We start from the raw sequence: 25,104 nt of genomic DNA, 5'->3' as shown, positions 1-25,104 counted from the left end.
CAGCAGGTGGTGCCTGGAGGAATGTGCCTCTTCCCTGGAGCATCTCTGCAGCCATCCCAGTACAGTGGAGCCTCTCCACTAGCTGGCACTAACTGACCAGTCAGAGAAGTGTTACATTTTTCTCTTTCTCCAGGGAGACTGAAATAGAGGAGCTCAAAACTCAGCTAGGACGCATGAGGGAAGACTGGATTGAAGAAGAGTGTCATCGTGTGGAGGCACAGCTGGCCCTCAAGGAAGCGAAAAAGGAAATTAAACAACTCAAGCAGGTTATTGAAACCATGAAAAACAACTTGGCGGAGAAAGACAAAGGCATTCAGAAATATTTCATAGACATAAACATTCAAAACAAGAAACTGGAATCTTTGCTGCACAGCATGGAGATGGCTCAGAACGGCTCTCTGCGGGATGAGGATGTGTCTGACGCACCAGGGAAGCCATTGGCACTGTATGCCAAGCTGCCAGACACCCTCATCGCGGAGGAGCAAGCTTTGGAGGTTGATAGTGGGGTGCTTCTAAATGAGGACGTAGCTAATGGGAACGATTCATTTCAAGAGACTTTCACCACTGCAGGTGCTGAGTTGGCTGATCCAGCTTTCTTCATTTCTGCTGTGGATCAAGAGATGCTTGAAAACGTTCCTGATGAAAAACTAAGGTCTTCTAGAAAGGAGGAGAGGAGCGACATCGTGATGGTGGAACAGTCTGTCCAGACTGACGTGGTGCCATATAGCCTAAATGTGGAGCGGCTCATTCAGAACATCTTCGGATCTCAAGATGTCTCTCCTCTGAGCCCGCCTTCCTCACTGAAGGAATTGGGTGATTTTTCTTCTGGAAGTTTCAGTGATTCTGCTATAGTAGTGGACTTAACTCCAAGCGATCCAAACTCTGCCATCCTTTTGTCTCCTATGGAGTCTCCATGCAAAAAGGTGGATTACGGAGTTGATGAAAATCATGTCATGAAAGAACTTGATTTTACGGAAATGCGTGATGAAGTGTTTGGGTATGTAAATACTTCCTCTGAGACAGGAATAATGCAGAGGCACTGGAGTGGCAGTCTCCTTGTAGATCTCCTGGCTGTAGCAGCCCCCATTGTACCCACTGTCATGTGGGTATTTAGTACTCAGAGAGGAGGAGTAGATCCCATTTACAATATTGGAGCGTTGCTCCGTGGGTGCTGTTTGGTGGCCCTGCACTCATTGCGTCGTACACCCTTCAATATTAGAACCTAAATTCCGCTGTCACTGGGCACCAATGGGCTGAGGTGGAGAGTGGAGGATGAGAGATATAAAAAGATATTGTATATTCTGGCAGAGTCCATTGTTTTGCTCTTGAATACTTGATTTGCACTATAAATTGGTTCAAAAACATGTTCTTGTTTCCAAATGAAGAAAATTGAACCCTGTAGTTCCACAGAATGTTTTTAAATGACATAGCCCAGTACCGCTGCCTACAGAAGTCTTCCTGCTCCCAGTCACCAGGTCCCTCCCTCTGCTGGTGTATTTCTCAGGCCAGCACATCCACACAATAATGAGGATCGGGGACAGCAGAAAGCTAGCACAGCTTCATGGCTGTTTCCTGAGTTAGCCTTCATCTCCCTTTTCAAGGCCAGTTCGTTGAGCAAATGCACAAACTCTATGCTCTGCCTCACAGGCAGCATGAGGTGCACATGGAACAAAAGGCCAGGGAAAGGTGGGATATTTCAGTAGGCAACAGTAACAAAACATTTGTGAAACTACAGTGTTAAGTAACATGGAGACTCGTTTCCACTAAGTGTATCACACATGTACTCTAAAAAGCATGCTAGCGCTTGCCATTTGTTGTCTGAAGCATCAATCCAATTTAGAGAAGAAAAAAAACATATTTCCCAGACAGCTTCCGGCACATCCTTCATGCCTGTCTTGTGTAGTGCTCTTCTAAATCCTGCAACTGCTTGAGCATTCCACCAGTCTTGTGCGTATAAGGACTGTAACCACAATGTTCGGTTGTTGGGAGTCTTGAAACTGTTAGGACGATAAATATAGGCGTGGATACACTTTGAATATTAATGTTGTTTTAGAGTCTTAATGTATTGGAACCTGATAGTCATTTGAACCCTGTGAAATACCATCTATAAATGTATTGTGTTTTAACTTATTGTTTATTTAATTGCTTTATTGTAAATTACCTTTATAATCACAAATTCAGTAAAGCATGTTAGAAATGTTAAGAATCTACGAGTGCTTTATTTAGCGAAGCTACTAAAAAAATACTCAATTTCAGCTGAGACATTGCACATTCAGAGCAGGAGAGAGTACCCTATCATGGCATAAGGATCTGTTAGCATCCTGAAGAGAGCTTGATTGAAAAAAAAAAAACTACTTCCAGCTCCAAGAGGAAGCACTGCACAGAGGACTGTGCTAGGTCAGCAATGCAGCCGCTGCCCTCTCAGCCGCACCCATACTGCACTGAAGAAGCAAGCGACCTAATTATTAACTCCATGCAATCCCAATTTGTAACTTCTCATCTCTGCACTTCAAGAAGTGTATCAGGCTTCCTGCCATTTCACAGACACCTAGAAGGCTTTGTGTAACGTGGCCAAGAGCCACAAAGTCCCATGTATACACTGAGATGCACTGAGGCTCTCAAGCTGTAAACTCTCCATGCCCAAAACTCGAGATTTGTTCCTAAGAGGAGGCAACATCAGCCAGCAGGTGGACATGGTGGAATTGGCTCCACGCAAACTTCTAGCAATACCTCTAGCCACTGAAACCTCACTGCCCCCGCGCTTTCACCTACAGCCAAGCAGTTTCCTCTGCAATCCAGATCAGAAGAGGTCTTGCGAGGCCTGATGGTACCGCGCACTGCTTTGCAGCTTTTGGGAGGAAGACTGCTACCAGTAAGCCACAAAGGAAGAGGAAGGATAGGGCAGCACATAGCAAGCACTCAATGGCAATGATCATTTTTTCTTTAATTAGGTAAGACAGAAAGGGCTAAAATTAATAGGCTTCTTTTTTTCCATGAGTTTCATACAAACATAACTTTCCATTATTCCTAAATGTCTCCTTTGCGGCTGAAAAAAACAATATGGAAAGTGCTTTGGTCCTATTTCAAAATGTGAGGAAATGGAGCATCATTTATTGGAGAAAGTGATCTTCATGTCCAGGAGAAACATTCACTGTGACTGCCCAGGTTTCTTTTGTAGCAAGAAGGTAACAGAGCAGCACAAACCTCCCTAATGTTTAAAATTGCGACAGCTTGAACTGATTTTCAACCACGTTATGGCAGGCTCCATTTAGCAGCAGTGTTTTTTAAATGTGCTGTTTAAAAAACAGAACTAACACTATAATAATATCAAAGTTGCTTCCAGCTCTTAAAAGCACCTTGTGCAGTTCTGAGAAAGCATTCAGTTGCATTCAGCTCCCAACACATAACAGGTAAAAACCTTGCTCTGATCTTTACCCAACATTTAGCTCTTTGCCAAGGCAAAAGGAATCTGAGAAACTACTAACTTCCACACTAGCTTTATTAATATGAAGACTTTTTTCCCCAATTACACTACCTATGCAATGAGTATGAATTCTATATTTTTACTAACTGTAGGAAGTAAAGCAGCGTGCTAGAAATGCAAAATTACCAACACAAACGAAATGAATCACTCCCTTATGCTCACATCAGCCTTTGGGAACAGCTGAACAGAATGCAGCACTGTCATACAGCAATGCTGCTGCCTGCAGCCACTGCAGTGTTGCCAATAGGCATGGCAGCACAGGAAGCTGCAAGTAACAAAAAGATGGGAAATCCAATTAAGTGCTCATCTATAACCCTTCCTCTACCAAAGTACACGCTGCCAGGAGTACACTTAAGGTCATCCACAAGGTCTTCTCATCTGTACAGGTCAGTATGATCTCTAATGGATAATTCTAAATGTATAAATACTTTTATTTAAAAAAGAAAAAAGAAAAAAAGAAAAAGCAGACACTCATATCAGGTAAGAAGCAAAAGGTTCTTTAAAACTGTTTAATTACATGTTTCAGGTAAGCACAGACAGTACAGTAGATTCCCCACCACAGAATATTTACATTCTTTTCTCTAGGCTCAAGCTGTTCATTAAGAGCGTCTCTCAATCACTTTTGCTCAATCATGTTTGCTGCAAAGAAGGGTACTGGAATAGAAATATTGTAGGAAATTTCATTCCATCAAGGCATGATTTTGTATGGTTTCGGGTTTTTTTTTTTTTTCCCCCCCTTGGAGATCTCCCTCTTAGTAGTTCAAGATATTTTCGGAGAATTCTGGCTTCCAAGATGACTTGAAGAATGCACTGAAACCAAGCAGCGAGTTGAAGTCCTGGAAACACTTAAATTAATACCAGTATGCATGTTGTAGAGGTGGAATCCTTCCACCGTTGCCTTGTTACTGTTAGGAGAGTTTTACACCAATTTTGTTCTGTTCCTTTTTCATTAACCTTTGGGCCTCTTTCTCCATTTTCTTTCGTTGTTGTTCTGCTGCTCTTTTTTCCCTTTCTGCTAACTTCTGTTGTCTGTAATTAGAGAAAAAATGAACTGCTGAAGGAGTCCAATTTTCAGCACAGACAATAAACAAATTATTATAACTAATAAAGAACAGAGCCTCAGTCAACTCTAGTTAGTCTCAGAAGAGTTAGTATTTCATCACACTCAAGTACTTTTCTCAGGATAATCTACTCTTAGACAGTAATATTTCTTCAAAATATTTTACAATCTAAAAGCAACTAAATTCTCAAAAATTAAGCAAATTAGTGCAAGTATCAGACTAGAATTAATTAGGAAGATCTGTCTAATAATAAAATTACCCATTTTTTTTTTCAAATTCAGATCAACATGATTCAACTCAGAACATGAAGTTTGTGCCCCGCCTTTTCGCCAGCAGAAACACCTGCAGCCATCCTTTTTATACACAACTGCTACAGACGTCTTCCTTGTGATCAGATGAGGTTACTTAATATTCCCTTTCACATGCTCAGGATTTGGGTTGTGCTCTATTGTTCAACACAAATATAAAAAAATAGCCTTTAAGGAAGTAGAAAATAATAAGTCTTCAGTTGTGTATCTTTTTATAGCAGTGATAAGAAATAATGCTAAACAGCAAATGTTACTAGCTGCCAAATCAGAGAATCTGTCTAAAAACTTGTCTAAAGAGACAAGTTTCCAATTTTTACTTCCCTTCCAAGAGTTAGGAACAGAAAAAGGAAAAAGAGAAGTCAACAACCTGCCTCCATCCTCTGCAGCTACAACACATTACTGAGTGGCATGGAGTCAACATTCTCCTTATTAGAGAAAAAAAATGGCCAAGCTGCTTGCAGTGTGACTTCACAATTAAAAAAAAAATGAATTAAAGCGTCATTCATTTGGAAAGGGTAAACTTAATAAAGATAAGAATAAAGAACACTTCATTAAAAGAGAATGAAGAAATCTAATAGAATGATAGAATAGAACTGCTCAGGTTGGAAAAGACCTTAAAGATCATCGAGTCCAACCATACTACCCTAACTAACAGCCCTCTGCTAAATCATGTTCCTGAGCACCACATCCAAATGGTTTTTAAACACATTCAGGGATGGTGACCCAACAACCTATTCCAACCTTTCAGTAAAGAAGTTTTTCCTGATATCTAACCTAAACTTACCCTGGCACAACTTGAGGCCATTTCCCCTTGTCCTGTTACCTGTAACTAGTGAGAAGAGACCAACCCCGCACTCACAGTAAGCACCTTTCAGGTATTGGAAGAGAGCAATAAGGTTTCCCCTCAGCCTCCTTTTCCCCAGACTGAACAGCCCCAGTTCCTTAGATAAAGCAGTAAGGAGTTACTTGCAAATCTGTTAGCTGCATACATGCATTCAACTGTGAAAAACAGAAAAAGCTGTGCTGCACTGAGACAACCTGCTTTGGTAGATTTTCAATTATAGACAAACTGAGCACACAGAACTTCAAGACATTTCAGCAACAAAGACTACGTATTATTTTTGTGTTTGACTGTGGTAGGAAGAGAGGGACTGCTATTAAATTAACTGCCAGAAGTTGTCCTAGTCTCTAATAAACTGCTCTACTGCCATGCAAGAAGCTTGTAATTTACATCAAGATCTACACCTCCCAGTCAGAAGGGAAGAGTCACGTAGATACAGTGAAGTTCCATAGAGCCACATGAAATGCTAAGCAATTCTTCTATGCAACTGCTGTTGCAAAGTAAAGAAAGTCAAGCAGGCCATGTCTTTTTCCCCACCACCATGAACTGCACAACACAGAACACTACACAGATTCCTGTATGAGGTTTCCATGCCCTCTACTGGCTGAGTAATTTTACTAGACTTTATTATAAAGTCCAAATGAGTAGAAACCTTCTGCTGGAGGTGATGCAAAGTCACCAGAAATAAACACATGCAGCATACCTCACAGTGATTACCTTTCCACTGCTCTGCCACTTGGCCATTATTCACTGAACTCTATTCCCAACTTCTTACTTGTTTTCAACATGAAGTTACCACCTCTCAGGATCATCTCTCAGTAGAAAGCCTATGACAAACTACAGCCATAACTGATTCACTTGGCTCCAAAGGAGGGAGTTCAGCAAGTTCTGGTGTCTCTGTTCATTGGGTTGAACTAGATGGTCTTTAAGGGCCCCTTCCAACTGTAAAGATTCTATGACTCTAAAGTTCGTATGTAATTTTGCATGTCACGTAAACGAGAAAAATAATTACTTATAGTCTTCTTTTGCTGTGCCAACACACCTGGGCTTCTTTCTAAATCAAGGAGCATTTAGGTTAACTGTTGCCACTGGAAAAAAAATTAACTGGTATTATAAAGTCTAAAGGTACGTATAGGTATCTACCATTTGCAGAAGTAACCAAGTTCTAACTCACTTCAATTAATTGTAAAAAAAAAATGAAAATTCAGCTTTGCATTCACCATGCTGACTAACCACTGACTGGAAAGTTTCGGTGCAACCAGCTCAAAAGCTGCTGGGCAGTGGGGAACAAACATCAGGAACTTTTCAGGTTACATAGCTTACTCCTCAGCACACTCGGATTTCTGGAAGTACGTGGCTTATTACATATACTTACTCCAACCGTTACACGTGTGTATTAAATCACCACAGTGAATGACAGAGGTACAGTCTTCCTGCTATTAACACACCACAGCTCATTTTTGCAAGGTTGTGCAGCACTCCACTGCTATACAAAAATGATTCCACTCTAAGACACTTCTGCATACTGAGCACCAACAGATACCCAGACAGAGCTAGCTAATGTCCTCCCTCCACACACACAGACCTGCACTCATTCCATTCTCAGGAAGCACTGCTGGAGTCAGCATTACCACTGTGGAGGATCAGGAACACTGTTCACCAAACAGCAGTCTGAAATCTTCAGATCACTTTGTAGATCAAGACTCAGTCTCTTAGCATTAAGAATAGACTCCAGATCGCTTCTTTACTACGGACTGTTGAAAAACAGAGCCAGCGCTGTCATGTACTAAAGTTATGTATTAAACTCTGGATGTTAATTACACCACAGATGTCTACTGCAAGACAGAATGTAAATCCAGAAGGTATTTCCTACCAATCTTGCAAAAAATCAGTCAGCATTTTCCTCAATTAAAGAAAAACACTAACTCAGCATGTTGTGAGTAGAACAAAGGTTTTCTTCACACAGCTGGGATGAACTCACACAATCTTCAGTTGTTTTGAGGTAGCCATTCACTGCAGGCCAAGAGATATGTGAAACAGACAGTTCTAAGCATACTCTATTTACCTGAAATATTTGACACGTATACTTCCCTGCTAAAGCAAGTAAAGCTCAATACTTTTTAGGGGGGCAGAGTAGGAAGTCTGAAAGTTCACAACTTGAGCCGAAACCTTTCAATAGTAAAAATATGTCATGCTGAAATCTTTACAACAGCTTCTATCAAGATGAGGAATTTGAAAAACAGAGTCAGGGGGAAAATCCCACTGCTATTCCCACATAAGTGGTCACAGAATCACAGAATTGTAGGGGTTGGAAGGGACCTCTAGAGATCATCGAGACCAACCCCCCTGCCAAAGCAGGTTCCCTACACCAGGTCGCACAGGTAGGTGTCCAGGCGAGACTTGAATATCTCCAGAGAAGGAGACTCCACAACCTCCCTGGGCAGCCTGTTCCAGTGCTCCGTCACCCTCACCGTGAAGAAGTTCTTACGCACATTCGTGCAAAACTTCCTGTGCTGCAGCTTATGTCCGTTTCCCCTCGTCCTGTCTCCACGTACCACTGAAAAGAGACTGGCCTCACCGCTATGGCCGCCACACCTCAGATATTTATAAACCTGGATCAGGTCCCCTCTCAGTCTTCTTTTCTCAAGGCTAAACAGACCCAGTTCACTTAGCCTTTCTTCATAGGGGAGATGCTCCAGGCCCTTCACCATCTTTGTGGCCCTCCGCTGGACTCTTTCCAAGAGATCCCTGTCTTTTTTGTACTGGGGAGCCCATACCTGGACACAGTACTCCAGATGAGGCCTTACCAGGGCAGAGTAGAGGAGGAGGATCACCTCCCTCGACCTGCTGGACACGCTCAGATCATACAGCTTTTTGTTTAGAGGGAGGTGAATTCCATTCTTTCCCTCTCACTCTGTATTCTAGAGCGTGAACATGACTACCGGCCAACAATACGCCTTTGGCCATTTCATGAAAATCGACTATGCAGACAAGTTATCACTCCAGAAATATACTGACACTCGCACATACTAGATTATTAGTAGTAGGTAAATTCTCTAAGACAAGTCTGTGCCTGGGAAAGCTTAATCACTTGTTTTTATAGTCTTAAAAACAGATCTTAATGGAATGTAGCAAGATTTCACTAAAATGCAATGCAGTCTCTGCAGACAGCAAAAGTTATTTTGTTTCCTAGTCCAAGAAAGCAGGATTTTTCAGTGTCTTTCTTTCATTGACTATGTCTGGTGCACCATAGCCTCAGTGGACTGCACTTATGACATTACAGATCTTACTAAGCCTGTTGATGTTCCTGACAGGAAAAGGCAGTCCTTGGAAGAAAAACAGCCCAACAAAATCCATCATCACGTAACTTTCACTATTATATCACTATATATTAAAGCTTGAAATAAAACAGATTAACAGAAGTCACTGCCAATTCAAATCATTATGTGCAAATTGCTAAATTCAATCTGTATCTTGTTACCATTTGTACTCTTTCAACTGCTTAAAAGGGAAAAGCAAACAGAAGAAGAAAACAGATAAGGTATTCACACTATTTTTGTGAGACACAGAGAACTAGAGAAGTACTATCACAAACAAACCTGCACTTGATTCAACATAAAAAAGTTTATGCGGTGCAACATGATTTTCAGTTACCTAAGAACTTCTTCTGCCTGCCAGGCAGCATCTTCCTCTTCTTCCCAGGCATTAGTATTTTCTTGCCAAGTATCCAAGTCTCCCAATTCAGGCTGAAACAAAACAAGAAAAGCTCTAACAACATGGACAAAGAAAGTAGAAAAAGCACTTATTTTTAACCGTGATGCCTGAGATTTCCAGAAATACGAGATGCCTTCAGTTATCACCAATTTGTTATTCCCTGTTCTAAGACTGATTTTTTTGCCTTTATATTGTTAACATAAATCTTTAGACTCCATTGCTGGTGAACAAAGGAAAGGAGGCAGCACTACAGTGCATTTTTAGGAAGGAGAAGACAATTTAAGCAGATGGCATTAAAGACTTCTGGAAGTTGCATAGACAAACCAAGATGTATATCCACATTTGTCCATTATCCTCTGAGCTGTTTTTCTTCAACGAAGTCCTGTCCTGAATTATTTTCATTATGATAGTCCAAGAAAGCATTATGGCCATTCTGTACTGCTTTCTGTCTGGATCTTTCGTCCAACGTGTTAAACAAAACACTGTTAAAGAAGGCAAAAGAAAGCAAGCATTTCCCTCTAGATGCTGTTTGTCAAGGAGTATAGAATTAGAAGACTTTCCAAAGACAAACCTCTACAGAAGGAGAAGGGAGAAGGAGAAGGTTAAAAATGGGTACGAGACTATAAAGCTAAGATAACCCAGAGGCTTTCTAGAAAAAAAAAACTCCTACTCTTTCGCTAGGAACTTACTGTGTGAAGTCCAAAAAAAATGTATAGTCCATTGGTTTAGAAGATTTGCTAGTAAGCAGGCACTTTAAAGCTTCCTATTTTTTAACCATTGGTCTGTTAAGCTTCACAATAGAGAAAGTTAATTAAAATTAGATCAACCACTTCATTAGTTTGAACCAAAGACTCAATGTAAAAAGCATTTATTTTATTCCACAACTATTCCTTTTGCTCCCCACTATGCAGAATATTCTTAGACAGACTGTTCCTTCTCTTAAGGAACAGTCATTTACCTGTCAAATAACAGATTAATATTTTGAGTGCACTTACAGACTGGTGAATAAAAGGAATATCTTGTGTAGCTGCTAATCTGCTAGAGAATCCTGTGTTTCCTTCTGGAACTCCAAAAGTTAAAGGCTCTCGTTTTTTAATAACTATCTGGAGAACAACAAAAAAAAAAAAAAAGAAAAAAAAGAAAAGAGATAGGTCAAAGATTCCTTGGAGACCATATAGGTCTGTGCTTATGAAGGCACTGCTATACAACACTGCACTGTCTCCAATCTGTTAAGGTTCTGGAAGCTGTACAGCTGAATCACCTTGCAAGCAGGAGAAGCAAAATGCACAAGACACAAGAACTCCCTCCTCCACCCCACTAGCTGTTACTTAAGTCACATGAAAACAGATTGTATTAAAATACAGAAAAGGCACAAAACAAGATCCAATTAGCACATCTCATCAGTATTCATGAACTAGTAATTACATTAGGTACTCCTTGGAGAAATCTCATTTTCATGATTGGTAAAAGTAAGACAGTACACTGAGGGGTAGCACTCACTGAACAACTAAACTGTTTTAGAACACAAGCTATCTCAGGTTCATCAACAGCACTGCTGTGCAGATAACCTAAGCTTCAACAGTCAAAATGCAACTTGCTATCATATCAACTGGTAAAGCTCTGTACTAATTTGGCAGAAAAACAAGCAGTAATGCTCCTCCTGAAAGGTATGTTAACATGGCTGCTAAGATCACGTTTCCCTTATCTGTTTGGACCTCAAGACATGCAATTACCCATAGGTATGAGTGCGTGTACAGTAAAAGTAACTGGGATCTATGTCTTCTGGAAGCAGCAGAGAGGTAAAGTAGGCTAAATGAAACAAGTGGGTAAGTGTCATCTCCAGTTCATAGAAGCTCAGGAGAATCAGTCAGAAGGGACCTCGGAGGCCTCTAGTCCAACATCCCGCTCAAAGTGTCGCCAGTTCTGGTTTATGCAGTTATGAGTTATGAAAACCTCCAGAGAAGGAGGCTGCACAACCTCTCTGGGTAGCTTGTTCTGGTGCAAAAGTTTTTCAATCAACTTAAAGACCTGTGCGTATCTAACCAGATTTCTATACAGAAACAAAACAAAAAAGTTCATAGTTGGGATGCTATTGTGGAGACACTCTTCAGTCTTGCTTCCCTAACAAAATCCGATCTTTGAAGAGCAAACTATTTTGAAATATCAGCTCCTAATACCATTTGCCTCAATAACTGGCAAAACAACCACTGGTTTCTGAAACAGCAGAGTTACTATGTCAAACATCCGTATGAGCAGGACACAATGTCTCTTTTGAAATAACTGAAATAGCTGAAAGGAGCTGGAAGGTAGCTTAATGCAGTGGTTCTATTTTCAGAACTAAAAGTGATTTGAGGGTTTTCACCTTTATACTTCCTGTAACACTCACTATGAAGTTCATAATAAATTTCCGAGAACATTAAAACAAAAGATGTAAACACAAACCAGAATCTCATTTGAGTCAGAATCAGCATTTTAAAGTGGATGGGTTAGATTACTATCCTCATTTCAACAATTTTGCCTGAAGCACTGTATGTAGGCTGCCAATTTACTGATAGCCTATCTTAACGCACTCAGTAAGTACAATTCAAAGCTCTATACCTACTTTTTGAGTTTTTCTTATAGTTGGTGTCATATCTTTAAAATAATCGGGTTCCATCTGTTCCACAGCATTTTGCTGAGCTGCCACATTACCATTGCCACCTTCAATCTTCACACTGGTAGGTGCATCTTCATCCCATGAAGACCAGTCTTCTACTTCTGGCTGGAGAAGTGAACAGTAAAAGTTAATAATATTTGCAAGTAAAAACTTGTCTTATTGTATCTTGCTATGACAGTAGGACTGGCATAACAGACAATCACTTAAAGTGATTAAGTCACCTACCACTGAAGCAATTACCTGTTTGGGAACAGATGAATAATCCACTGTTGTTGGCAAAGTTATTTGGTCTCCACTTAACTTTCGCCCTCTTCCAGACCTGAAAGAAAAATGTAGGATTCCTCCAAGCTCTGAAAACATGAGCACTAAGTTAAAAAAAAAAAAAAAAAAAAAGGAAGTCTGAGAACAGCACTACTGCAGTCATGGCTAAAACATTAAGTGCTTAAACTACCCTAGTATTAACTGCTAGTCAGAGACTGCTAAACAAAGGAATTTCATTCCTAAACTTAAGTTGTGTTCACACGAATATCAAAGTGCAATATACTGCTCATATTTCTTTAAGAGTTGCTTCTCCTTTGTTTCCATGACTGTTTGAAAAGGGACATATTTAATCAGTTATTTGCATGTAGTTGGTTATAGTTTTTAGATTGTCAGTGCTTAAGAAGCAAATACTACAGCTCTAGATTAGTTCAAAGATAACCATTTTTACTGGAAGCTGAGAAATACTTCTACTGATCTGCCTTTAACAAACTGCTTGCTGAGTTGCTTCATTTAAAGCCTCTCTAAAGCACTTTTTCCTTTAGAATCCAAACAGAGATACAAAATACTATGCAAGTCAACAGCTTCTGTTCAATACATTTATTTCAAGAATGTTCTTTCAGCAAAAGAGGTTTTTAGCAATTGAATTAAGTAATTTTAATTGAAAATTAACACTAATGCATTGCTAATAAATGAATGATGTAGATATTTACTTAATGGCAACACTCAAAGATCACAGTGACACCTAAAATATTCTTAGCTGACATTTGCTACATTTTAAAACCTTATAACACAAGAGAATGAAATTCAGACCCTGAAATTGCAAACCCCTATAACAAGATGGTCATGGAAGAGTGAAGATGTGATTACTGCTACTCTTGCAGGGAAGCTAACATTTGGAGATCATACCCATAGTTTTTACTATCACAGAACACTCCACCATCATGTCAGAAGAGCTGAATTGCATGTAATTGCTCTACTGTACGGTGATGTAAGATTATCATTTTTCCTACTTTGGGCCCAACAGAATCTTCCACAGGAAAGATCAGATGCTATTATCAAATCTTCACTTGATATAATTAACTCTACCCCATTTAGAAACTGTTATTTTAAGCTGACATAGGTTACGAGTAAAGACAGGCTGAAACACAGAGGTTTCCTCAAGAGGAACCCAGCATAATTTCATCTACCAAAGTTCCTGAAAATCTTTACAGTAATACAACAGAAACAAAGAGCACAACACTATCCAATAGAGCAAGTTGTCAGCTACAAAATACTAATTTTCAGCACAGTCACCATCATTAGCTGTGCTTTTTCCATCAACAATGAACAACACCCGGCACGTCACACTTATAAAAATCTGTACCAGTGGAGGTGACCACTGTCACTGCTGAAATGCATCATCCACTGCCACACTGCGCTCACAACCTCTCTTCGGTCCCCATAAGTGTTCAGGATGTGTTAAAGAATGTCAATGGGCGCCGCTTTTTATGCTTGGGGGAATTCAATGTCACACCTTCGCTCTAAACGCACTTCCATGTCAGACACCATTTTGTCAGAGTGCCCCTCTGCTGCCATCTGTCACACAACAACAACATGTAATGGCATATTGGTGGGAAGGTTCAGCCTCTACTGCTGTACCACCAACATCCACCCCTGACATTGTGGACCAAGATAATAAAGTAAGAGGCATTACTTCCAGAGCAGCCCCCATAACCGCTCGAAGTCTTCAGTTTTTGAGATGGAAGCTTACAGACATCAAGCAGACTGAAAGTTGCCACTGTGTTAAGAAATCAAAGCAAATATAGAACAGAAAAGCAATGACCAACTATACAACAACCAAGACAGAATACAATCTAAATTCTGTGCTATGTAGTATGCACACAGATTCAATCCCTGAGCGGGTTCCTAACAAAAATATTAGTTTGGCAACCAAATTTCAACACATCATTTCCAGATGATGCCTTTGGAAAAAATGATGTCACCACACAAATGGTAATTTACTACTGCAGTGTAAACAACAGTGTGTTCTTCTGATTGTTTAATTTTTCCTTTGGCCTCTTTGCCTTTATATATGCAAATATATAAGATGTGTTTTAATCTTCTCCAATAGATACATGACCAAAGGAAAAACAAAATCCCCCTGAAACACACCAGGAACATCTGATTCTTAGGCTGAGTTGTTTCTGTTGTCTCCATAGGAAACACAAGTCTGGAAACATCCTCCTTTAAACTTGTACAACATGCTTTTCTTTAATACTCTCCTAAGCCAGCACTTCAGCTGATGCAACTCCCTACTGAAATGATCCAGAAGTCAAGCTAATGACTCCAACCAGTGGTTCATAACACCAGTCTAGCAAAAATTATAACACTGAAAAGGATGAAGGAGGGAAGAAGCAACTTCTGTTGTACAACATAGGAGAGAGTATGCAACGCACAGCAGCGTTGAAGGAGGCTACATATCCCCAGTCCTTTTAGGAAGGGCACACCATGCTTACAGGAACAGCTGCCTCCCAAGCAACATTAGACAGATATTGATTAGTGCTCTGAAGGTCAAATGTCTCAACATTTCTTGGTTTTGTTTCCCCTTACTATTCAGCAGCATCCACATTTGTCCAAGGCATGAAAATAACTTGAGATCTTAAACAGAATGAAATTTCATCTTATTTTTCATTTATACCTATCATTTGCTAGAAACAAAGGTTTAAAGCATTTCATTAAAAAAAAAAAAAAATCTAAAAAGTTACCAAGCACAATGCATAGGTTTGATGCTGACTAGGAAGATTAATAATCTCTGCAAGCACTTGCTAAAATTAAGAACTAATTTAAATTATGCAATCCAAATAGATACTAGCTCATATTCATCTAATTAAAATGCACATTTCGTTCAATCACTTGTTTTTACAAGGTTACAATTTACTGGTTATCAGGTATACTCATAAGCAAGGATGCATTATAAGAAAACAGGATTTATCATACTATGCTCCAGAGCTGACATTAAAATGGAAAATTATCTGTGGTTAATGGACTGAAACAACTTGATCCACTTACATGCACCTGTGAACATTTCAAATTTTTCATTCTTTCAACTAATTGTTATTAAGAGTTCTACTACTTTTCATTCCTAATCATTTCCTCACCTGCTCATTTCAATTGTTCCAATCATTCAGAAGTTGGAAAAGAAAAAAGTACTGTCATTACATCTACTAAACAATTATCTGCTTATAAACAATTCACACATTCAGTAAAGGTCCATATACTGTAGAAGCTCAGTGTTTTTACTTCTTTAAAAACTTGAAGGGCCAGTGTCCTTAATTCACTTTGGAGTTCAAATTACAAAGCTAAAGCTAACATCTCTGAAGTCATGTGCAGCATGAAAATCTATCTCCCTAAAGCTTCAAGAGGGCTTGAAAGAACAAAAGCTTCCTATCGAACCCTATATAACTATAAATCCTGATTTTTTTTTTAATTCTTCTAGACACTACATTTCTGCATTCGTGAGTTTACAACTCAGAGCAAAACCACTTAGTGTTCTTCTATGTTGTAAGGCATAAAGCATTTTCACTAAGAAAACGGAGGGAAAAAAAAAATTCTTTTGAACTTTAAACACTGCCCTCCAAACATCTGAATAAATCTTTAACAGGCAGAAGAACCCAGAAATCTCATTGAACTGTTTCTTGTCAAAGCAGGAAAAGAATCAGTTACATTTCATTATAATGAAAGCCCACTGACTGATGACCAGGTGGATGCTGCCATTAACTGAACTATTATAAAATGAAATACCACTCGATGAATACTTTTTAGAAGTTGGAGGACCATTTTCATTCCTTTGACACAGGACAGCATTAATAGGCAATTTTTAAACACTGTCACACCTATTCAGAAAACATTAATCATTAGAGCTAATATAACACAAAACACACTGACTCATAACTGCACTACACAGAGTCTTGAGTTCCAAAGGAATATGCAGATTTAAGAATGAATTTGACTTCTTTTCTAGATCTGAATTAGTAGCAAAATCAGAATTAGGAAAAGAGGCGTGTGCACGCTAGGAAGAAGGAAAGAAGAGAAAGAATCTAAAATTAAAACAAAAAAGGTAACCAAATTAAGCCACGTTTACCTGCATATTAACTTTTTAATAAAAGAAAGCACAGCTGCCAGGCAAGTACAGATTTTAAAGAGCCGAAACTGTGTTATGGCCATGGTGAGAAACCCTTCCTGCAAAAGAAAAAAAAAAGAAATTAGATGTAGCACATTATACATCTTCACATAGTCCTTAAAGCCCATTTCCTTAGTTGCTCATAAACAGGGAGCATTCTGTGAAGTTACACTACTGCCAAATAAGGGAAAAGGTTTCTGGAACAGAGATTCTGTCTCCTATCTGGACATGTCAATTATATAGATAATACAAGCACATAATGAACACAGCCTTTAAACAAACTGCAGGCAATGATAGGTAAAGATACAATTAAAGATATTTTTGAAGGAGAAGCACTTGCTATCAATGGGAGTGACTGTACAGCTGATGTACTTTAGACACTAACAGTGCAAGGAGAAAAGAATTATGACCAGTAAAAAGCTCACACTTCCTTAACCAAGTCTTGCCTGTGTAAATAAAAGATGAATAGGAAATCAACATTGAGTGAAAACCCAGAACTGGTGGCTTAAATTTTACAGTTATTTTAATTGGAGATGTGTATGAGACCAAACACTCTAATTCAGCTACCAGTGTCATTGAAAAACTCATCAGAAGTGATAGATTCTGTTCATCCCACATGCACTACAGCACAAGTTAATCCCCAGATACATCAGTGACCCTATGCCAAACCAGATCATGCTAGGAAACTCAGACAAGGAAAAACTGACCTTTGGCTGGAACCACTTATTCTGGCTGCTATTTTTAAGTGTCAAATTGACAATCTAGATAATTTAAACTCATCATACTGCATTTATTTCAACAGATCCCCTCAAGCAGGTACAGAACAAGTTAGAATAATATGCAGGGATCCCTTAAATAATATTGAAGGATTCCCTTTCTCTCTTTTAAAAGTGAACATTTCAGCAGGAAAAGAAGAGATTAGGCTTCACAAATAGCTTTTCATTATATACAGCTACAGTTGTAACAACATTTTCTCTTGCAAATTTAACATACCTCCTGGTGAGTAGAGAAGGCAGCCCTGTGACATTTTCCTCAGGCCATGAGTATTCCATGGAAGAACAGCTTGATTTCAAATATGCTATGGCATTTAAATCACTTTTATTATTCCAGGCTTTATGTTAGGAAGAGTCAGGAAGGTGGATCATTAGGTAGGCTGCTCCAATATTGCCCTGAGGATTTTATTAAAAAGTACATAATGGTATTTGTGAGCTACACAGAGCTTAGATTTACTTTATTGGTGCTCATTTGCGAGGTATCTTAACTAGTACTAAACAATGTAGTAATACGGTACTAGAAATATTACTTCACATACAGCCCAGAAAAGGAATTATTGCTACTGAAAAATTATACAGGGTTGCTACCAAATAAATGGGCCCTTTTACTGCAGAAAAAAAGGCTGAAGCATATGAGTAACCACTAAATTATAGGCCATAATACCAAGCTGTAGCTCAGGAAAAAGTTGACTGCTGACAAGAATTAGTCACCATAAATCAGTGCATTTTTCCCAGAGCATTTCTACTCACGAATGAACAGACTTCCAATATCACCCACATGTCTGTTCAGCAGGATACCACAGCGATCATCAGTTGTGCTGAATGAGCAGGAGAGAGACACAACCATGTGCTGCTTTCATGTCTGAGCTGCATTTCACTTCAACTATGGCAGCACCAATGCCCTTCAAGACAGCATGTACCATTTGCCTTCCTCTTCTCTAAACTTTAATTGTAGCTTTCCCAGTTAAATCCTGCAGCACTGGAAGTTGTCAGACTCCCAGTTTTGGCAACAAGGAGGAATAACTAGACACTGTAATATCATTCAGCTTTAAAAAGTACTTTTATCAATGCGTCTAGATTTTATATGGCTAATTAAGATATGAAGTGGTATGTATGAATTAATTACAGCTATATGTTAAAAGCTATGTAAAATGAATCTTAAACCAACCACTTGGTTACAATTAGGACAAGTAGAGCATTACACCCAGGCATCTAAAATAGCACTTACAGCATTTGCACTATTGTTCTAAGGACTGCACTACCGAAAATTAAAAGAGAAATCATTTCATATTCAGACACAACTGAACAAACACAAAGGTACAAGGAACCTTTGTATTTTCTGAGCTTGGTGCAAACTGAATGCATCTGATACAATGACATTAGACTCGTTAAGTAGAACAAACACTTTTGTTTTTTTCTGTTGTCAGTCTTCTTCCAGCACTGGAAAGACACAAAGCCACGTACAGCACAAAGAAAGAACACAGACTGGCAGCACTTCAGCAAGAAGAGCGGTAGATGTAGTCTACCTTGATTTTAGAAAGGCATTTGATACTGTCTCCCACGACATCCTTATAACAAAGCTGAGGAAGTGTGGGATAGACGAGTGGACGGTGAGGTGGGTTGAGAACTGGCTGACTGGCAGAGCGCAGAGGGTCGTCGTTGGTGGTGCAGAGTCTGGCTGGAGACCAGTGGTGTCCCCCAGGGGTCTGTGCTGGGTCTGGTCTTGTTCAACATCTTCATCAATGACCTTGATGAGGGGATAGTGGCCACCCTCAGCAAGTTTGCTGACGATGCGAAGTTGGGAGGATTGGCTGACACGCCTGAAGGCTGTGCTGCCATTCAGCGAGACCTGGACAGGCTGGAGAGCTGGGCAGTAAGAAACCAGATGAGGTTCAACAAAAGCAAGTGTAGGGTCTTACACCTAGGGAGGAATAATTGCATGCACCAATACAGGCTGGGGGATGAGCTGCTGGAGAGGAGCTCTGCAGAGAGGGACCTGGGCGTCCTGGTGGACGACAGGTTGGCCATGAGCCAGCAGTGTGCCCTCGTGGCCAAAAAGGCCAATGGCATTCTGGGGTGCATTAAAAAGAGCTTGTCCAGCAGGTCGAGGGAGGTGATCCTCCTCCTCTACTCTGCCCTGGCAAGGCCTCATCTGGAGTACTGTGTCCAGGTATGGGCTCCCCAGTACAAAAAAGACAGGGATCTCTTGGAAAGAGTCCAGCGGAGGGCCACAAAGATGGTGAAGGGCCTGGAGCATCTCCCCTGTGAAGAAAGGCTAAGTGAACTGGGTCTATTTAGCCTTGAGAAAAGAAGACTGAGAGGGGACCTGATCCAGGTTTATAAATATCTGAGGTGTGGCGGCCACAGTGGTGAGGCCAGTCTCTTTTCAGTGGTACGTGGAGACTGGACGAGGGGAAATGGACATAAGCTGCAGCATAGGAAGTTTCGCACGAATGTGCGTAAGAACTTCTTCACGGTGAGGGTGACGGAGCACTGGAACAGGCTGCCCAGGGAGGTTGTGGAGTCTCCTTCTCTGGAGACATTCAAGTCTCGCCTGGACACCTACCTGTGCGACCTGGTGTAGGGAACCTGCTTTGGCAGGGGGGTTGGTCTCGATGATCTCTAGAGGTCCGTTCCAACCCCTACAATTCTGTGATTCTGTAATTCTGTCATTTCTTAACAGATGGAGCAGAGGTAAAACACTGGACTAAAATTCAGAAAATCTAATTGAGTTGTCAGCCTGACACAGCTTTGCGCATTTCACACCTCACGCCTCAGCTTTCCATTAGTAAAATGGGATAGAGCTTTCCTCCTGCATTATCGATATTGCTTCTGATGTATAGCATTTATTAGACTTACTGTTAACTGAATTTCTAAGCTCCAATAAAAAATATTAATAATTAAACCATGAATCCTAATTAATATTAGCAGTCGGTGCAACTTTTGTAGAAGTTCCCCAATTTAGCAGGAGTTTGACTCACATAGCTCATACTGCCTTCTACTGGTAAAAAGTTACAGCAACTGTTCACATGGAAGGCATGCACTCAAAAGAGTTAAGCATGGTAGCAAGATGTTAAACACATCAGAGGCAAGTCAGAAGCACAGGGCAACTGTTTAATCAATGGATATACAGATGGTGTGTGTATATATATATATATCCAGGAGCTTGGCTAATATAATTTATATTGGAGAAATGAGAGAAAGTCACTCATCCTATCCTGGGCTCGCGAGATGAGCTCCTGATGGAGTGGATCTCCAGAGAGATCCTTCCCCACTGGCAGTCAGCTCTTAAATGGGTCTAGGAGAGGTGGAGCCAGGCTCCACCCCTTCCTGCAGCACAGGTGAATTGCCTTCACCTGTGCTCTCGTGGCTGACTCATCGTTCACATCAGGTGATCAATCAAAGGTTCAGGCCATGATTCAGCAGCCCCATACAGCAACTAATCCCTGAAAACATTTTATGGATCAATAAAACTAATACAGTGAAGGGAGAGAAAGCCCAGAAATTTACTCAACTGAAACATTTCTCTGCAACTCAGCCCTCACTGACAGCAGCCAGGAGGCTGCCTGCAGCATGGCACACACAGCCCAGCCATTAGGCAACGAAACCACAATAAACAAGTTTCTCATCGGCCATCATTATAAAACAAGCACCTTGTTGCTTGTAGTAGCATTTCCTCTTTTATACCTACTTACTCACACACAAATACTACTTAAACCAGGCACGTCCAACCCACGGGCTGTGGGCTGCATGCAGCCCAGCACCGCTCACACTGCAGCAGCCCCCTACCAACGCCATCATGGCGGCGGCTCTTCCCGCCAGAGCCCGGCCCTCAGCACCAATGGAACACTGGTGTGCCAGGAACACACCTGGGCTGGAACCGGGACACGGGGCACTAACTCAAGTGATCGCAAAGAGGTTTATGGCTTTTGAAACACTGGCTAAGCACAGTGAACAGTAAAAAACATGCAGCTGCGCCTTCTGTTTTGGTAGAGGAGATTTCAAGATGGCCAGAATGGGAGTTCTGCCTTTAATTACCATTGCTTTGTGAGTAGATTGCACTTTCTTTCATATCAGCTCATCTGTGACTCTGGAATGAAAACAGCTTGGAAACAGCAGCATTTACTTGCACTAAATACAGATAATTAGCCAAGGGAAAGTCTAAACTAAATTAAAAATAACTTCACTGAAACCGAACGTTTCCTCCACCAACTGCATAACTTCATGAGTAACCACAAAAAAGCTTCACCCTCCTTAAGCAAAACGCGACCATTTCCTCATACATAAAGACTAACATGCCCTTGAGTGCTCACAGGTGTCAGTACCAAAACAAGGGCATCACTGAACCAGAACGTTTTCACTAAAACAACCAACCAGTAAAAATCAAGTAAGCACCACATGATTTGTGCAGCTTCAGTGGCAAAGATAGTACCTCTCAAATTCCATGCTGTTTAAAATCTTAAACAGTGTCACTGCACCAAAGATGACCAAATAGGTTTACAGGGACATGGAATCTCAAGATTTGTAGATAAAGCTTAAAAAAAAAAAAAAGTTTATTTTCAAGCACAAAGGCCTCCTCCAAACAGTGTAAACTACAAGATACAAGATGCACAGTGTATTTTCAAACAGGCATTCAGTCAGGTACTGAAAGCCACTACCAGCATCTGCATTTCAGAGTAACCATGACCCTGTAACCTAATGAAGAGGTTCTACTCCTCTCTTCCAGACCACTTTTTTTTTTTTTAATTGCTTTACACAGAAACATAATATTGGGAACACCAACGCAGAAGGAAAAACAATGACTTCACCTTTCAGATAAACTGATTGATTATACGGCAACATGACTCAATCTTGTAGCCGTGCTACTATGGCAATAGAGAGAGAAGCAGAAACCAAAGGAAAAATACAGGAAGTATCTCCTCTATCTGCCTACATACAGTTAGAGGGCTGTCCCTAAGAAACTGCAGTTTTAACATTGATATTCTATCTTCCAGTGTAAGCACACCAAACATGAAATTACGAGGGAGCTAGGAGAGATTAATATGCCTATGATTAATAGAAGTGAGACAATCATCCAAGGACAATCATCAAACCCAAGAAGATATTTCAAGACTACCAGAAGCTGCAGAGGATACTAAAGCTAAATATTGTCTCTCTAATTTAAGACAGAAAACCAAACGTGTTAGTCTAAACTATTCCTAGACAATGTTAACAGAGCAGAGCTTAAACATTTCTTTTTTTAGACCTACAACTCCTAGAGCAATAAAACCTCTGTAGTAACACCACCTCATTTCAACCCTTCCTCTCCAAGAAATCAAGCATAGTTTCTATCATGTTAATATCAACTCCTGAAGATTTCAGCTCCTGTTTTTTTTTTAAAGACAACATTAACTAAACTAGAAATATATATATCTGCTGACTAGGCAGTCAAATTCATTATCTGTATATGCTACTGTCCTCTGAAAAAACAGCACACAGAACACAAAGATGGAAGCTGTACAGTCTCATGATACTACACCATAACTGCTCAGACTTGAAGTCTTTGACATAATGCACTACTTCATATAAACCCCTTCACAGAACTACAGTTCTCAGACCAGAGTTCAAGAGACCCCAGTTCTACTCCAATTTTCATTGGTCACACTGGACTTCAGTTACCCACAGCTACACTGAAAGCCAAAAATCAATAAATTAACACACTCTTCTTGTTAGTGCCACAATGCCATCTTGTAACACCTGTTGCCTCAGCAAGCACCAACTATTTACAATCAAGATACACTACAAGACAAAATGGCTTGAAGAAGCCTTCACACAGCTCACTGCTATATCCAGCATATCCACAAGTATAAAGCACCAGCCATGTTGTTTTTCATCAGACACCCAACTGAGGCATCATAAACTCACGACCAGAAGTGACTCCCTATCCCACAAATCAAATCAGTGCTGAACTTTTCCTGGAGCCAGCAGAGAAACCAGATGGGAGCAATTAACTTCCGTGTGTCCTTCAGAGATGTGCAGCCCTCTGAAGCCGTACCACACAACTTTCACATTCATTTTTACATGGGTTGTCAGCCAGCAGAAATAAAGGAAAACTTCAGCCTAGGCAACTCCACGCACTGCAGTTGCAGTAAAAATAAGATGTAAACCGCACAGATCTGCCGGACGCTTCCCTTCCTGCCAACGGGCTGCCAACCTCCCACACCCCCCTCATGTCGGTCCCGACCCGCGACACACCCCGCGCAGCGCCGTCCCGGCTCCAGCAGGCAGGCGCACGGGGGGCCGCGGGCCCCGGGTTCCCCAGGCCCAGCCGGGCAGACCGTCGCTGGACGAAGCCCGGAGCCGGGACGTCGGGGCGCTGAAAGGCATTATTTAGGAAGGACGGAGAGGGCCGGCCCCGCGGCAGGAAGGCGCCCAGGCCGGGCCCTCCGGCACCGCGGCGGAAGCGGGCACCCGGCGGCGAAGGAAGCTCCCCCCGCTCACCTGGCCCGGCGGGGAGGGCTCTCCGGGAGGCGCGGAGCGCCAGGGGCCGAGGAGGCCACTCCCGCAGCCTCCGGCCGCCCTTCATTCAAAGCTCGGCACGCAGCGCTGCGCCGCCGTCTCCCGCGCCGCCATGTCGGCCTCCTGTCACCCGGGCGACGAGGCCGCCCCTTCCGGCCGCGCCGCTTCCCCTCGCCCCGCCAACCAGCGCCGCCGGGCTTGCTCCACTGAGGGGGGAGTAGGTTGACGTGGCCTTTCGGCAGCCGCCCCGGGGGGAAAAGCGTTAAGCAGCCTCGCCGGCGGCCCGTCCGCCCTGATCCTAGTGCCGCGTCGGCTGCTCGGCCCCTGGGGAGTTTGAGCTTTTATCGCTTCGGGGAACTGCGATAAATAAATGTGGCGTTTCCTTTATTTAGTTCATTTAGCGGTGGAATGAGAGGAGAGCATCAAAATTGTCCCCCTTCCATTCTTGCAATTTTTTTATTCGGTGAATTGCAAAAGCGTTCTTTGGGATGGGAAAGATTCAAAGTTAAGTACTCTTATGAATCACTGAAGCAAGGTTTGCATGGCAGTGCAGAAACACCATTCAATCAAAAAAGGACCCTACGAACAGGAGGGGAATCAACTCTTTGTAAGGGTAGATAACTGCAGGACAAGGGAAATGGTTTTAAGTTGAGGGAGGGAAGATTTAGGTTGGATGTGAGGGGAGAAGTTCTTTACTATGAGAGTAGTGAGGTGCTGGACCAGGCTGCCCAGAGAGGCTGTGGATGCTCAAGGCCAGATTGGATGGGGCCCTGGACAGCCTGATCTAGTATTAAATGTGGAGGTTGGTGGCCCTACGTGTGGCAGGGGGGTTGGAGATTCCTCGTCCTTCAGGTCCCTTCCAACCCTGGCCGTTCTGTGATTCTGTGAAAAAGAAAAAACTAGGGGCTTTGATGTTGAATGTGGTAATATTTAGTTGCCATCTAGTTGGATTACAGCTACTACACTGCTCTTGTGAAAACTCAGATACTAAATAACAGCATCTTTAAATGCCAGCAAAGCAAGGCAATTTACCAGGAAATGCTGAAGCAGAGCACACTTGTTAGAGGAAGTACTGCACCTCTTCCAGTCTTTGGGTCATTTGGTAAATCAGCTCAGTTCCTCATTCTGCTGAAAGTTTTTCCTACTTTCCTGCTTGCTAATACCTGTAAGGTTTAAAACACAAAATCATAGAATCATTAAAGTTGAAAAAGACCTGTAAGATCATCTTGTCTAAGCTTCAACCAATCTCTACCATGCCCACTAACCCATGTCCCTCAGTGTCATGTCTTCTTGTTTCTTGAACATCCCCAGAGACAGTGACTCCACCACCTCCCTGGGCAGCCTGTACC

The 25,104-nt window shown here is 41.4% G+C and overlaps 2 protein-coding genes across 10 annotated transcripts in view; one reads left to right on the top strand and one right to left on the bottom strand.

The window, feature by feature from the left end:
• The window catches only part of SYBU (syntabulin), a 42,185-nt gene extending 39,979 nt beyond the window's left edge, over positions 1-2,206 (top strand). For all 6 annotated transcript variants that reach the window (XM_085221584.1, XM_085221581.1, XM_085221580.1 and 3 more), the window contains one exon: positions 134-2,206. In XM_085221584.1, the coding sequence (XP_085077710.1) occupies positions 134-1,226 (1,093 nt within the window). In that variant the 3' untranslated portion in view covers positions 1,227-2,206. The remainder of the gene's footprint in view (positions 1-133) is intronic.
• Positions 2,207-3,960: 1,754 nt separating this feature from the next.
• EBAG9 (estrogen receptor binding site associated antigen 9) lies at positions 3,961-23,925 on the bottom strand. 4 transcript variants are annotated; one of them, XM_085221586.1, is made up of 8 exons: positions 23,738-23,924; positions 17,478-17,653; positions 16,446-16,543; positions 12,305-12,383; positions 12,011-12,169; positions 10,404-10,511; positions 9,349-9,440; positions 3,961-4,513 (listed from the first exon to the last, which is right to left on the bottom strand). In XM_085221586.1, exons 3-8 carry the CDS (start codon positions 16,526-16,528, stop codon positions 4,393-4,395), a joined length of 642 nt encoding a protein of 213 aa, XP_085077712.1. In that variant the 5' UTR covers positions 16,529-16,543; positions 17,478-17,653; positions 23,738-23,924; the 3' UTR covers positions 3,961-4,392. The 4 variants fall into 4 exon arrangements, with proteins under 4 accessions (XP_085077712.1, XP_085077711.1, XP_085077713.1 ...); XM_085221585.1 differs by lacking the exon at positions 17,478-17,653; XM_085221587.1 differs by lacking the exons at positions 10,404-10,511; positions 17,478-17,653 and having other exon boundaries at positions 23,738-23,925.
• Between the last annotated feature and the right edge of the window lie 1,179 nt (positions 23,926-25,104).

Source organism: Meleagris gallopavo, chromosome 3 (assembly GCF_905368555.1).
Source record: "Meleagris gallopavo chromosome 3, MGAL_WU_HG_1.1, whole genome shotgun sequence".
Taxonomy (NCBI): domain Eukaryota; kingdom Metazoa; phylum Chordata; class Aves; order Galliformes; family Phasianidae; genus Meleagris; species Meleagris gallopavo.
Note: the sequence above shows the minus strand (reverse complement) of the source record. Positions and strands in the feature narration are given on the sequence as shown.

Bases quoted from the DNA above. Each gene is read 5' to 3' on its own strand.
- EBAG9 (XM_085221586.1), bottom strand. From the start codon at position 16,528: ATGGCCATAACACAGTTTCGGCTCTTTAAAATCTGTACTTGCCTGGCA. The intron at 10,512-12,010 runs GTAGGTATAGAG...GTTGTTCTCCAG, and splicing joins CTATAAGAAAAACTCAAAAA to ATAGTTATTAAAAAACGAGA. The intron at 4,514-9,348 runs GTAACTGAAAAT...CTCTAATTACAG, and splicing joins CAGGCAGAAGAAGTTCTTAG to ACAACAGAAGTTAGCAGAAA.